The 13135-nt window shown below is 58.2% G+C and overlaps 1 protein-coding gene across 4 annotated transcripts in view; it reads right to left on the reverse strand.

Annotated features, from left to right (window-relative positions):
• The window catches only part of BCL11B (BAF chromatin remodeling complex subunit BCL11B), an 89006-nt gene that overhangs the window by 69138 nt on the left and 6733 nt on the right, over nt 1-13135 (reverse strand). For 2 of the 4 annotated variants that reach the window (XM_036239216.1, XM_036239214.1), the window contains exon 2: nt 6039-6404. In XM_036239216.1, the coding sequence (XP_036095109.1) occupies nt 6039-6404 (366 nt within the window). Of the gene's footprint in view, nt 1-6038; nt 6408-13135 lie in introns of all 4 variants that reach the window. The other 2 variants (XM_036239215.1, XM_016160406.2) reach the window with 1 other exon arrangement.

Here is a 13135-nt window from a genome sequence, read left to right on the forward strand (position 1 = left end):
GGTGAGGAAACCAGAGCTCTGCACGGGGAAAATGGTTTGTCTCAAGCCACAGGGCTGGGCAGCCTGCTGTGACGAAAGGTCACCTGTCCTGACTCAAGATCATTGGGGCCTGGACTCAGCCCTGCCGGGAACCAGCTCAGACACAAGCTCGGACAAGTCCTTCCATAGGTAAGGACGGGACGGTTGGTGACGGCCTCCTTCCAGCGGGCCAGAAGGCCGGAACAGCCCTTCGTATGTATCACGCTGGCGACCGCGGTTAACAACAGCTGACAATCCACGGGGACCTAGTATGTGTACACAGCGTCTAAATCAAACCTTGGGACAGGCCTCGAAGATAAAGAAGAGGATCTCCATTTTACAGGGAACCAAGACTCGGAGAGCGGAAGGTCATACAAGTCACTGGCAAAACCAGAATTCCAGCCCAGGTCCGTCTGAATTCACAATTTCTTGCTCTCCTTCCTGCCACTCACCAGACTGCAAGGTCTCTGGGGCCCCGAGGGCTCCTGGCTGTATCGGCAAGGGTCACACCTGGGACCGGCTTCAAGGACCACCTCGGACGGGGTCTAGAGGTGATGCCTGCCTCCACTGGCTTGGCTGACCTCTCCCTAAAAGCCTCCATACCCTCTGTTGTCCTAGGACGCCAGGCAGACTCAGGTCCGACTCCCCATTGCTGTGTGACCTTGGGCAAGTCCCTTAACCTCTCTGATCCTCAATTTAAAATAGGGTTAGAAATACCTGTTTCAAAGTGGGGTTAGAGGTTTCTATTTCAAAGTTGCTATTTCCAGATGCGATAAGCCAAGAAAAGCACCTAGCACAGTGTGGGTTACCAGGTGGGCTCCCTCGTGCCCACGACCCACCGGCCCTCGCCAAGCCCTACGGTCAGCCCCGCAGTGCCCAGCACCCCAGCCTGAGCTCAGGCCCACGTCACTCAGAACGCTCCACTCCTCCTTGGTGCAGAGAGAACTAATAATTAGCTGTCGCGGTTTAATAAAAAAAAAAAAAAGATAATCCACGCCACGACACACATGGATTTAACCAATCTTAATTTGGAGGGAAAATAACAACTCTAAATATGTCAAATGCAAGTTTTTAAAGACAACCTGCAAGTGGTTTATCTGCAGTTTCCAGCACAAGCAAGTTATTTAGTTTCTCCCACTGCCGAAGCTAATATTCTTTTTCTCATATCTGTTTTATTTATTTCTTAAAGTCTGGAACGAACATTCTCCGAGCAGCATGTAAATCCTTGGGCCGGTCAGAGGCCCGTTTTCCTCCAATGCATTCTGTCTTGCAACGGGTCACTGGGGCCGCAAACCGAACCCCCGTCTGTGCCCTGCCTGCGACGGGAACCGCCCGCCCCCGGATGTGCCTGTGGCCTTCGGGGTTCAGGGGGGATGCAGTAGGGGGAGACTTGTAGACCGGGCGAGGCCCTCGTAGCAGGGAACTGCCTGCCGCCTCCAGCCCGGGGGGGGGGGGGGGGGGACCTGCCACCTCCTGTCGCCCGCTGTCTGTCTCCTGCATTTCTCCAGAAATCTGACATTTGGGGTGTGGAGGGAGGAGAAAGAAAGGGCAAAGGCAAACGTATGACTGACTGAGGGCTGGTGGCTCGGCCCTCCCATGACGGCTTCATTCGGTGTTGGAGAGGCGATAATGTGCAAGCACGAATCACCTGTGATCAAGGGCCTGGCCTCCAGTGGCTGAAAACGGGAGTTCTAAGAATCTGGCTCAGAGAGAGATCCCAGGTAAGTTTTCAAGATTTTTGCTGAGAAAAGCAAGCGCCCTGCTCTGCCCGGCGGGGTCCTCCGGCTCCCGAGCACGGCCGTTTAGAAGCCGGCACTCTTCCGACGTCCACCGGCCACTGGACCACGTGCCAGGCAGGGGCTTCATTAACTCGACACTGCCGAAAAGCAGGTGCAGACACGGAAACCGAGGCCCAGGGAAGCGACGCGATTTGCCCGGGTGGCCACTAGGATTCCACCCCTGCCGCCCCCGAGACCCCGAGACCCCGAGCCAGGGTGACACGCCATCGGAGCTTCGTCATACAACAGCAATGTGACCGAAGGTGGGGCCGGCAGGGTAGGAATGCCCACGACGGCGACAGGCATCCTGGCGTCCTTTCCGACGGCGGGATTCTCAGAGCCCGGTGCGGGACCTGCAATCCCAGGGGGCTCCCTCTAACTCCAGAAACCGGCGGGGCCGGGGCGGGGGCGGGGGCGTGGGGGTCAGGGGGGGCGGGCCCTCGAGTTCGCAGCTCGCACACCACGCAGCAGGCACACACCACTAACATGTCAGCTGCTGCAGTTCAGAAGGGCAAGTCCCGCTGCCCGAGGCTGGCCGGCAGCAGGGTGGCCCAGGCCTGGGCCTGCACACAGCAGAACACGGCCCCCTCGATGCCGCCCACAAACCTCGAACACCCCTAAGCCCCCTTTCTGCTCACCCCTCCTCAGGACGGCCATCCCAGGTAACAGCTCAGAGACTCCTGTTCTTTGCAAACCCTGCAACCTGCCTTCCGTCCCCTCCCAGGCCCTGCCACGCCCCTCTCCCCCTGGATGGGCCCCGAGCTCCCTCAGAGCTCAGGGCGCAGGGAGAGGCCACGGGGAGGGATCTTAAGAAACAAACACGGATACTTGCCCCGAACCCGCACCTCCGGGCCAAGGCCCTCACCTCTGACCAACGCTGCCACTCTGTCCCCAGATGGGACGCAAGCTCCACAGACCTCCTGCACTCACGGCAGACACTCCGGGAGCAGGGCCCGGGTCCGAGACCACACACGTCGAGGGAGAGACGCTCCCTGCCCACGGTCTGGCCACGCTCCCCACGTGGGACAGAGCAGCAGGCCTGACAGCCACCTCCCACCATGCTCCCGCCCGGGCAGACGGAAGGCGGCAGATGCCCAGTGAATGAATGAGTGAATGAATGAAGGAGGGAATGCCCTTCAGGAGACAAAGCTTAGCAAACTTCCTCCTTCCACTCTCCTACTTCTTATTTCTTTATCATTAAAAAAAATAAATAAATAAGGAATACTAACTCCTTTCTTACCCATCTCCAGAATTACTATTCCCCAAGGAAGGGCCGAGCCCGGGTCCAACCCCACTGGGATTCCTGACAGAATGCCAGCTCGGTTCTCACGCCAGGGACGCCCTTTAGGGCGGAAGGGCCGCCCCCCTCCCCACTCGTTCACAGCCCACCCGTTGCCCGAGCACCTGGCAGTGAGCGGGTCCACACGCAGCCAGGGTCCGGGAAAGGTGTGACCCTCACGGCCACCGCGGGCACGTTGCCTCGGACAGCCGAGCCAGAGGCGAAGTCCCAAGAATCCACAGCCTCCGGCCCCAGGGACAACGGCCGGGCTTGGAAGGGCTGCAGCTGCCCCTTCCGGCCACGGCCGCAGGCGGAGGCCAGCGGCTCCCGCACAGCTGCGCGGCGCCCCGGACGCCGGACCGGAAACGCGCCTGCGAGTCCTCGCGCCCCTCTTAACACATAAAGACTCAATTATCTTCGAGCAGCTTGCTTTACACATGAATTGACACATTTATTTTACAATAAATAACTGAAAGTTATCTGTGTTTCCTTTACTGTTCATCTACACAGAGAAATAATAAACAGGGCTCGCCTGCAAAAATGCTACCGCCGCAGTCCTCGGAATTCAATTAAGCTAAAATAATTAATGCTCCCACCGTATTAAATTACTTTATACATTTGAGCCACTGAAGTTTTATTCTTTAATCTTTCTTTTTTTATTAAATATATATAAAAAAAAAGAAAGAAAGAAAGTTGGTGCCAAAGTAGGGAGGGAAAAGGGGGGAGGGGGCGGGCGAGACACGCGTCGCGCGGGGCCGTGGTCCGCCACCCACGCGGCGTGGGGCCTGTCGAGCGCCTTTGATTAAAAGAACGTTTGAAACGCTTTGAACAAACACATCTCCTTAGACTTCTAAGGGATCGTTTTACATATTTCCTCAAGAATGGAGAAATCCATTCGTCCTGTTGCCGAACAGAAAAGGCCAGGACTATCTTTCGTTACGCATAAAATAAAAATACTGAGGGCCGCTGCAGCATTACAACCCCGAAAAGAGGGGACGGGGCTGGGGGGGGGCGGGGCTCGGGGACGACAGAGCCCCTTGGAGACGAACTCCGCCTTTTGTGAAATCACGTTCAGTCGCTTTCTTAGACAAACCTACTCTCGAAGATCCGCAGCCTCTCTAAGGAAAAGGCCTTCCACGTGCAGTGAGGATTCGTACGGGTTTTTGGCAAAGGCAGAAAGCCGCACGTGAAGAGGGGCCCGCGTCTCAGCGGCAGGAGCCACCCGCGAACGGGCCGTGTGCACCGGCTTGCACCACCACTCAAAACCGCCCCCGAGCGTCTGATGAAGGGAGTCGGGCTGGGGACCCCGGCGACACGGACCCGGCTCCTTTATCGCCTGAGGGCGCGGGCCCTCACGGAGGAAGTGTCACTCGGACCTGCACGGAGGTCAGGAAGCGGGTTTGCGTGACCGTGGACATGGCAGACATCTGTCTCAGTGCCCTTGACCCCCGAGGAGGGTGACAGCCTTCGTGCTGGGACACAGAGCAGCAGGCAAGGCCCGTGGGCCTGCGTCCCCAGCACACACCTCTGGCCTCTCCACAGCCCTGAGCGCTCGTGACCCCATTTTACAGATGGGCAGAGTGAGGCCCGAGGTCACAGAGTAGCCAGGCTCACTGCATTACCCTGCCCGCTGCCTCCTGGGTGGGAGTCTCTGCCCACGCCCTCCGCCTCATCCGTGGGAGCAGGGGCTCTGGGTACGGCAGGCTCATCCTCCAAGGAACATCCCAAGGCTGTTTCCCCAGCAGCCCCACTAGCCTCCATGACCGACACACGGTGGACATGGAGCCACGCGTTTCCCCAGCCGCCAGGGGCAGCCCCCTCCCCGAGAGAAAAGTCCCACCGGAGAAGCATTTACAGAGCCTCTGCTCATCCCAGCCCCACGCCAGGCCGGCCAGTGCTGTCGGCACCTGCTGGCCGATGAGGAGGCTGAGCCTGGGCCCTGCGTAGCATCTTGCCCAAAGTCCACCATCAGGATTCGAACCCTCATCTGCACACACTCTAATGCCATCTAGCCGCAGGACAGGCTGCCGCTTCTAGGGAGCTGGGGCCGGCCAGGCCCCTCCTTCGCCCCTATAGGCTTCCTGGGCTCAGCAGTACTAACTGGAAGCAAACGCTCGGGGTTGACCAGAGCCTGGGCTCCCCGGAGGAGGAGGCGCTTACAGACTGTGGCCTGGAGAGAGGAACTCGAAGCAGACCCGCTGTGGTGAGCAAACCTGGCTGGAGGACGCGACCCCACACCTGTTCCTCAGGTGCTGAGAACAAGCCGTCCATGTGGCCGGCCAAGTGGGTGAGCCCAAGGGCAGGTCCGGCCTCCCCCAGGGGCACAGTGCTCCAGCGAGTGCTCACGAGCCCTTCCCCAGACCATGGGGACAGGAGGTGTCAGAAGGGGCCTCTGAGATCAGGGAGCCGAACCCCTCTTTTCACAGGTGGTAAACTGAGGCCAGAGAGAGCAGGGGAAGAAAATGAGCGCTCCCATTCAGCGGAGCCTTCCGGGGCCGGCCCACGCGCGATCCTACAAGCTCACGACCCCAACGGAAGAGGTTTCTCTGGCTCCATCTCACAGAGTGGAACACTGACTCAGCCAAGTCGTGAGGAACAGATTCCAGCCCGAGACCATCTGGCTGTGACGCCAGAGCTAAGCCGTGAGCAGCAGCAGAGTGAGGGCCGACCAGGCTTCCGGATCGCCGAGCTGTGCTCTCGACCCGTGCACCGAGCCCCCCTCGGAGTCCCAATGCCAAAGGCAAAGCAACCACCAGGCAGTCAGGCTGCCCTGAGCCCCAGGCCTGTCTCCTCCTCAAGGTCACCTCGGAAAGCACGAGCCCAGCCGGCGGCCCAGAGGCCGTCCCGGCCGCCCCGGCACCAACACCCTCGGACCGAGGGCAAGCCCCCCGACACAGCCAGGGGCCAAGGCGGGCACGGGAACCACGCTTCGTCAGCGGCCCAGTGAGTGCGACGTTCCGTACCTGCAATGTTCTCTTGCTTGGGGCAAATGCCTTTCGTGGGCGAGAGCAGGTGGTCATCTTCGTCGGGGGTGACCTGGATGCCGATCTCCACGGGCTCGGACACTTTCCTGAGCTCGGAGCGTGAGGAGGGCGGCGGGCTGGCCTTGTCCAGGCCTTTGTCGTAGCAGGCGCCCAGGCTGCCCCCACACTGCTTCTTCTTGTGCTCTATAAAAACCAGGATGTCCCCCAGGGGGAAGTTCATCTGACACTGTCCACAGGTGAGCAGGTCAGGGTCGGGGCCACCCACCAACAGCCCCAGGCCGCTGGGCTCCTCTATCTCCAGACCCTCGTCTTCTTCAAGGATGGCGGCCTCCACATGGTCAGCCTCTGCTGGAGAGAGAAAGGAGAGGGGGGAGGGGCAGAGAAGACAGAGATGGGCTTAGGCAGTCACGAGCACCCATCGTTCGCGCCAACCCATCCCCACCGAGAGGCAGGCCCCCTCCGCCGCAGGGCGCCAGAGATCACCACCGGGTCCTCCCCACGACTCCTGGAGGCTGGGGGGTGACCATCCCGCGAGCGACAGGTGGGCACACTGAGGCCCCCGGGGGCTGCGGCTTCAGGACTGCTGAGCTCACTGCTTGCTAGTTCGTTCTCTGCCAAGCTCCCCTCTGACGCCGCATAGGACCCCACACACGTCCACATGCACGGACGCACGTCCTGGTGGCACAAGAGACGCGGCCATTGCCGACGGGGCTGTCCGCTGGAGACGTGTCTCCCAGGCTTTGCGACCTCTGAGAGTCACCCGGGGAGCCTGCAGGCACAGAACCTTCCACGCCCAGGCTGCGGCCCAGACCATTGACGCTGGGATCCGAATGTCAGGTGGTTGCTTCTTACGCCTCCCAGGTGACCCCGACGGGCCGGCGAGTCCGACAAGCGTGAGCCGTCCTCCCCCCGCCCCCACCCCGCAGCCTACTCGGTCTTGTCCGACTTGCATTCCTCTACCTGAGACCTGGCTGCACACCAGACAAGAAAACAGAAACCCAGATGGCCATCAGAGGGCCAGGCCTTGCAAGAGAAAGACGCCCACGTGCTCGGAAAGCGACGAGTGAGTGTCGCTTCCGGAAGAAGCAAGGGAAGGAGGAACGGCCGGGGCGGGCGGGGAGCTGCCGCCCCTGCCCAGGGACCAGCACCTGGCCACGCCGCGCCACGGCTGTCCCAACACGCATCACCTCCCCTCAGTCCTTTTTGCTGGTTGGTTTTACTCTCACTCCCAGAAAAAGAAAAGGAAAAGAATTCTTCAGACGCCTAAAGCGTTTCTTGGCGGATGACAAACCACACTTTCAATGGGCTATACATTTTCACATTTCTCTAGCGGCCGCTACACTTCCTTTTCGTAAGGCGCCCAGGACCCGAATGTTCCGAAGCTAATACAAGCCTCGAAAAGCAGCAACCCCCCAGGGGACGACTGGAAGACTCGGCAGCCGCAGGAAAGTGTCATAAATAAGGGAGGTGGACATGAGGTCGCGACTCCTCCCCTCGGGGTCGAGTCGGCGCTTCGTGAGAGCAAATGTCAACAGCCAAGTACGGGGCTCGAGTGTCGGGCCCTGAACCTCGAGGAGGCAGGTAAATTTCAAGCCGCACGATATTTGGGGAAGGATCACGAAAACCACAGAAGAACAGAGCGCAGGGACGGAAGAGAAACACATTCCGTGGCAGTGAAGTTACCGACGGGCCGGAGCCAAAGAACAGATAATTTAAGGAAAAAATTCTGTGGCATCTTTCACCCTACACATAAATCTCCGCTCTGTATTTTCAGAACACAGGCTTCTGCAGGGCCCGTGTGGGCCCACGTGGAGGCCTGAATCTAGAACAGACAGTCTGCGGCCGTCTGTGACGTGTATGATTTACCTGTGTGCGGATCCGAAATGGGTGTTGCCGGGAGGAGGCGCTGCTCCTTGGGAGCCTGTGGTTCCAGAAAAGCAGGGCGACCCTCCTCGGTGAACTAAGTGTAGACACACACGAGAAACGTGGCCGTACACAAAACACCCCGCAGATGAAGACGGACCCCGGATCTGCGGTGTACATCCCACTCACGGAAATAGCCTGCAAGGGATGAGAGACCTTCGCTCCCCGCGCCAGCCCCACCGACCGTTAATTACTCTTTAAACAGAAATCGAAGTTTCCTTAAAAAAAAAAAAAAAAAAAAGGGAGTGGGAAGACAATGCTACATAATTAATTTACCGATTTATTTTATGAAAAGATGCTTTGCTATGGGTAAAACGTAATCACGACCCTCACGCTGAACAGGGGGTTTCAGGGGGCCTGGATGCTGGCGAACGGTTTGTCAGAGTGTAAAAGGTAATTATTCGGTGCCTCTTTTCCCTTTAATGATCTAAGATCTAACATTGAGCAATACTGTTTATATTGAAAAGCTCGCACCTTTAATTACCAATTACATATACATAATTTCAGAGCCAAAGGAGGGGGCTGTGGAAACGGTTCTTTAGAAATGTAAGGATGTATTGTGCGCCATTTCTAGAGAAGGAGATCTAATACATTGGAGGAGGATGTCAAAATATTGTTTTGTTAAAAAAAAAAAAAGAGAGAGAGAGAGAGAGAAAGAGGCACAAAGGAAATGAGCCGAAAAGCAAAAAAAAAAAAAGGGGGGACAAAACGAAATAGAGAATTGAAACGAAACAGGGGTGAGCTCTGCGGGAGGGGGGGTGACAGTCCCCGTCCCTGGCACGCTGCCGCCAGCGAGGGCGTTCGGTAAGAGGGGACCACGGCGTTAGCTGCCCCGTCCACCTGCCCACCCGGCTCGCCCCTCCGGAGGTCGGGGGGTGCCGACGGCTGGTCCACGGCATCCCGGGCTTCCCTTTGTGTTTGGTGGTGCTTTGCTTTCCATTAACTTTTGCAGCCTCGTCCATCGGGCCTACCCCCCCACCCCCGCCCCCGGCAGGGAGTCCTGGGAAGCATGGGTATCTCCTCTCTGCTAGGTTTGAAGCTACATAATTTCAAATTCACTTGCTAATTCAAAAAAAAAAAAAAAAAACACGACCAAAAAAACAGACTCATTTAAAAACTAGCGGCGGTCGCAGGTGCCTGTGTGCGCCCTCCCTCCCGGTCCCCATTCTCTGCTCAGGACTCTGCACCAGCCCAGCAGTCCTCCTTTCTCTACCCCCTCCCCCCCCTTTTTTTTGGTAACAGCTGATAATCTTCCGTGATTTGCCATCCCCTTTCCTCCTGCAGCCAGCCCTGCGAGCCCCGGGAATGGACTTTGCTAGTGTCTCGAGCCAGCCACTGTGCTGCAGTCCAGCGCTGCCTCCGGTGCCCCCCGCCTCCCTCCGGCCAACCAACCTGGGCACCCAGCGGTCAGCTCTGAACCCCAGGACCCAGCTGCCTCCTCCAAGGCAGGCCAGGAGGCAAAGAGACACCAGCCAAAGCCCCTCCCCTCCCGCCCTCGGTGTTGAAAGTAAAACTCAAGATGACAGCGGACATTCATCCAGCCCCAAGAATGGGGTTTCCTCTCCCCACCCCCTAGGGTGTGGGGCCTGCTGCAGAGGACACTTCCCAGGAAGGTGGCAACGTCGCCCCCAACGTTCGGAGAGAGGAGGCACCCCAAACCCCTCAACTGTCAAACTTCTGGGTCAGACCAGGTGGACCAAGACAGCTTGCTGAGCCTTAAAATCTCACACTCGAGGCCTTCGGAGATACCTCCAAAGTCAGGCTGTGGTTTCATTTCCGCTGGCAAGCGGATACCAAGCTGGGCGTGTGGGGCGCGTGCATGCGTGCGTGCATGTGTGTGTGTGTGTGTGTGTGTGTTAGAACTGTACCAATAAGGGATGAAATAAACGGAGAAAGAGCCCCTTGGCCAAGCTCAGAGACAGGCATGGCGAGGACGCGTCTGCCCTCTTAGAACCCCCACTTTCTCTGTCTTGAGAACGGGAGCTGCACAGCCCCGCACGGCCTCAGAGAAGCAGGCCTCTGCTGCGGCAGGCGGAGTGGTCCAAAGTGCCACCCACAGACAAGAAAGCACCAGAAAACAGAACAGACACGCGCAAACAAAAACAGCCTTTCCAATCCCCAGACCCCGCAGACCGGCCCCTCCGGCGGCCCGGCCCGCAAACTCAGGCCTGACCCACGGAAGGCAAAGCCGAGCTCCCCTCTGAGAGGAGGCGTGCCTTCGCAACATGTCCCCCAACGTCAGGCGGCCTTGCAAAACACGGCTGCTCCCGCGAGGACAAGCAGAATAAAGTAGAGGGGCTGCTGACAGGTTTGGTGCGTTACGAGGAAATGATCGGGAGCGGAGGGGACGCGGCAGGCCACCTGTGCCAGAGCCGGCATCGGATTGGGGTGGGTTCGGAAATGTTCGCTCCTCAAGTGCACGGACACATATATGTTTGCACGTACACACTCACACACACACAGAGTTAATTTTCTTTTACAACAAAACCGCATTTTATTTACAAGGCTGGGCCTCCTCCCAGCTGGTGAATGCATTTAGGAGCAATGAAATCGGGATTCACAAATAATAATGGACATTGTCATTAAGTGCACGGGGAAGTGCTTGCTCCTAAGACGCACTCTCCCAGGCCTCTTCTCGGCTCGGGAGGAATTGGGAGCAGAAGACAGAAATGGAAAGACACAGTTCACACGGGCCCAGCGGAGCGGCGCACGGCTCCCAGCAGCCGCACGGCTTAGCAGGGCCTTACCTGGCCGGCGACGGCTGCACACGCAGGGCCCCCGGGGCCCCGCCCACCCCGGCCCATCTCTAACGACTGTCCCTGCACCTGCCCGCTGGGGAGCTGCAGCCGAGGCTGGCGGCCCGGGGACAGTGCTCGGCTTGTCCCCCTCACCTGCCCTCCCAGCCTCAAACCAGAGTCTCTGTCTTTCCCGGCTGAGCCACAGTCCAGGAGAAGTATTTGCAGAATTACTGTTTCAGTGATGTGACGGGGACGGGGGACGGGGGGGGGGGAGGGTGTCAGAGAAAAATGTGGGGGGAGGGATGCCAGGCTCTTAAAAACGTGTGCCACCAACGTCACAGACGCCATCGCGATGTGTACGTGTGTTTACGAGAACCGTTCGGCATCCGTCCGCCCGGGCTTTGCATCCCACCGGAGTCTTTACACCTGCTTCCTACGAAGACAGAGCCCCTCGCCACGCTCACCGCTATCTGCGGAGCCATCTCCTCACTCCCCTCCCCGAGGACATTCGGGGAGGGCTGGGGCGCCCAGCGACGCCCAAACGCCACCAACGTGCACACTCGACAGAGCACACTTTCTGAGCTGCCATCAATTTTTAATTTATTGGCTCCGAGAGAAAATAACAACTGTGGGGAGGGGGAGGGCGGAGGGTGGGTGAGAGGGAGAAGGAATCGATTCTCAGTGGGGACAATAATCTGTGACTCGGTGACGCCGAAAGGCACGACAAGAGGCTTTATGAAGTTCTCTGAGCAGAGGGAATGAAGAAGTGCCTGGCCTGGCAGTGAGGAGGGACAGGACAAGAGAGGGCACCGGCTGCCCGGCCGGCCATGCGCTGTGGTCCTCAGAGGCCACGAAGGGTTAGGACACGCGTGAGGGTGGGGGCCACAGCCCAGGCCGCTGCCCACTTGGCCACCGAATGCCTGCGGCCAGCAAGGCGTGGGGCTGTTGCCGGACCGGGCCGGCTCCGGCGTGAGCTGTGCCCCAACCACTTGCCTCTCGCAAGGAGGCCTGAGAAGCCCGGCGGTTCCAGGTGTCACGGGGCTGGTGGCCCTGGCCCAGCGCCTCCCTACTGCCCTCAAAATCTGGGGGCGGGGGGCAGTGGACACCAGGGCCGTCACCCCAGGGCCCCGTCTGCTCCACGTCGACCGCGGCACGCATCTCTGAATGAGATTTTCAGGTTTCTGACAACCGGGCAGGAGAAAGAGACAGGCGGTGGGTACACAACCCCGTCTGCCACGTGGGTCTCCGTCCCCGTAAAAATGGCCAGCGGGCCGGCCGGCTGGACCCCCGGGGGAGGCCGGGGCCCCGGCCTGCCCTCCAGGAAGTCAGGGTTTCTGATCCCAGAAGAGGTTTGGGGTGCGGGGAGAGCCTCGGCCACACGGCCAGGGGCAGGTCCAGTTGTGGGGGGCCAGGGATGTGAGGAGGGGCCTCGGAGTCCCCCACGCCTCGGCCCAGCTTCGGGACCCTCGGCTCGTCAAAAAACCGTCTCCCTGAAAAACACCCTTACAGACTGTCATACATGCTTTCCCCTCCCCCACCACGTACACCTCTCCGGCACTCCGAAAACCGGGCTCAGAAGGCCGGGTCTCACTCATTCAGAAGAAGAAGAAGAAGAAGAAGAAAAAGAACAGCTAAACGAGCAAAATGGCATTCACGTGTATGCACAGATCCTGTCTATTACAGAAAAGGTAACTTCAAAAAAAAAAAAAAAGCCAAGTCCACGATACCAAAGAACGGGGCGACCTATGTTTTGGTCAATAAAACAGTCGCTTGTAAAAAAATAAAGATTTACCGCTACACACAGCGACCCCCCTAAACAACTACACGCATTCCGAAGAGTCTGTAAAGCTGCAAACGCCCCACGTCCCCGCAGCCACAGCTCGGCTCCTGACGACGCCTGACGCGCAGCGATCTTCACGGCCAGGCCAAGCGCAGAGGCCGTGCCTGACGGCAGGGACGCGGGACCCTCCCTCCCTCCCTCCGCACAGGACAGCAGGCCGCCGGCCCCTCCGCAGGGCCTGCTCCGGGGCTGACCGGCAGACAGCAGGGGCAGAGCCGGCTTGCAACATCTCATTTCCAAGGGAGACGTTTAAACGTGACCCCGTTTTGGATTTTTTGTTTTCTGTTTTTTGTTTTTTTTCCCCTTAGCAGCACATCCATTTCTAAAGCACATGGAATGACAATAACATTGCACTCAACTTTCTGGAGTCATTTTTGCATGTTGTTTTGAGCAGAGCACTCATTAGAACATTAACAAACGTATTTGTATTTCAGCAGTTCAGTGGAAGGGGGTCATAAAAAAGTTATGTAAAACAGAGAATTTTTTTTTTTTTTTACTTTGAAGTTACTTAATTTTGTGTGGTCTGGGATTTCATTAGAGTTAAAAAAAAAAAAAAAAAACAGCTCAGCCTGGCT

Source organism: Rousettus aegyptiacus, unplaced genomic scaffold (genome assembly GCF_014176215.1).
Source record: "Rousettus aegyptiacus isolate mRouAeg1 unplaced genomic scaffold, mRouAeg1.p scaffold_m13_p_3, whole genome shotgun sequence".
NCBI classification, from domain to species: domain Eukaryota; kingdom Metazoa; phylum Chordata; class Mammalia; order Chiroptera; family Pteropodidae; genus Rousettus; species Rousettus aegyptiacus.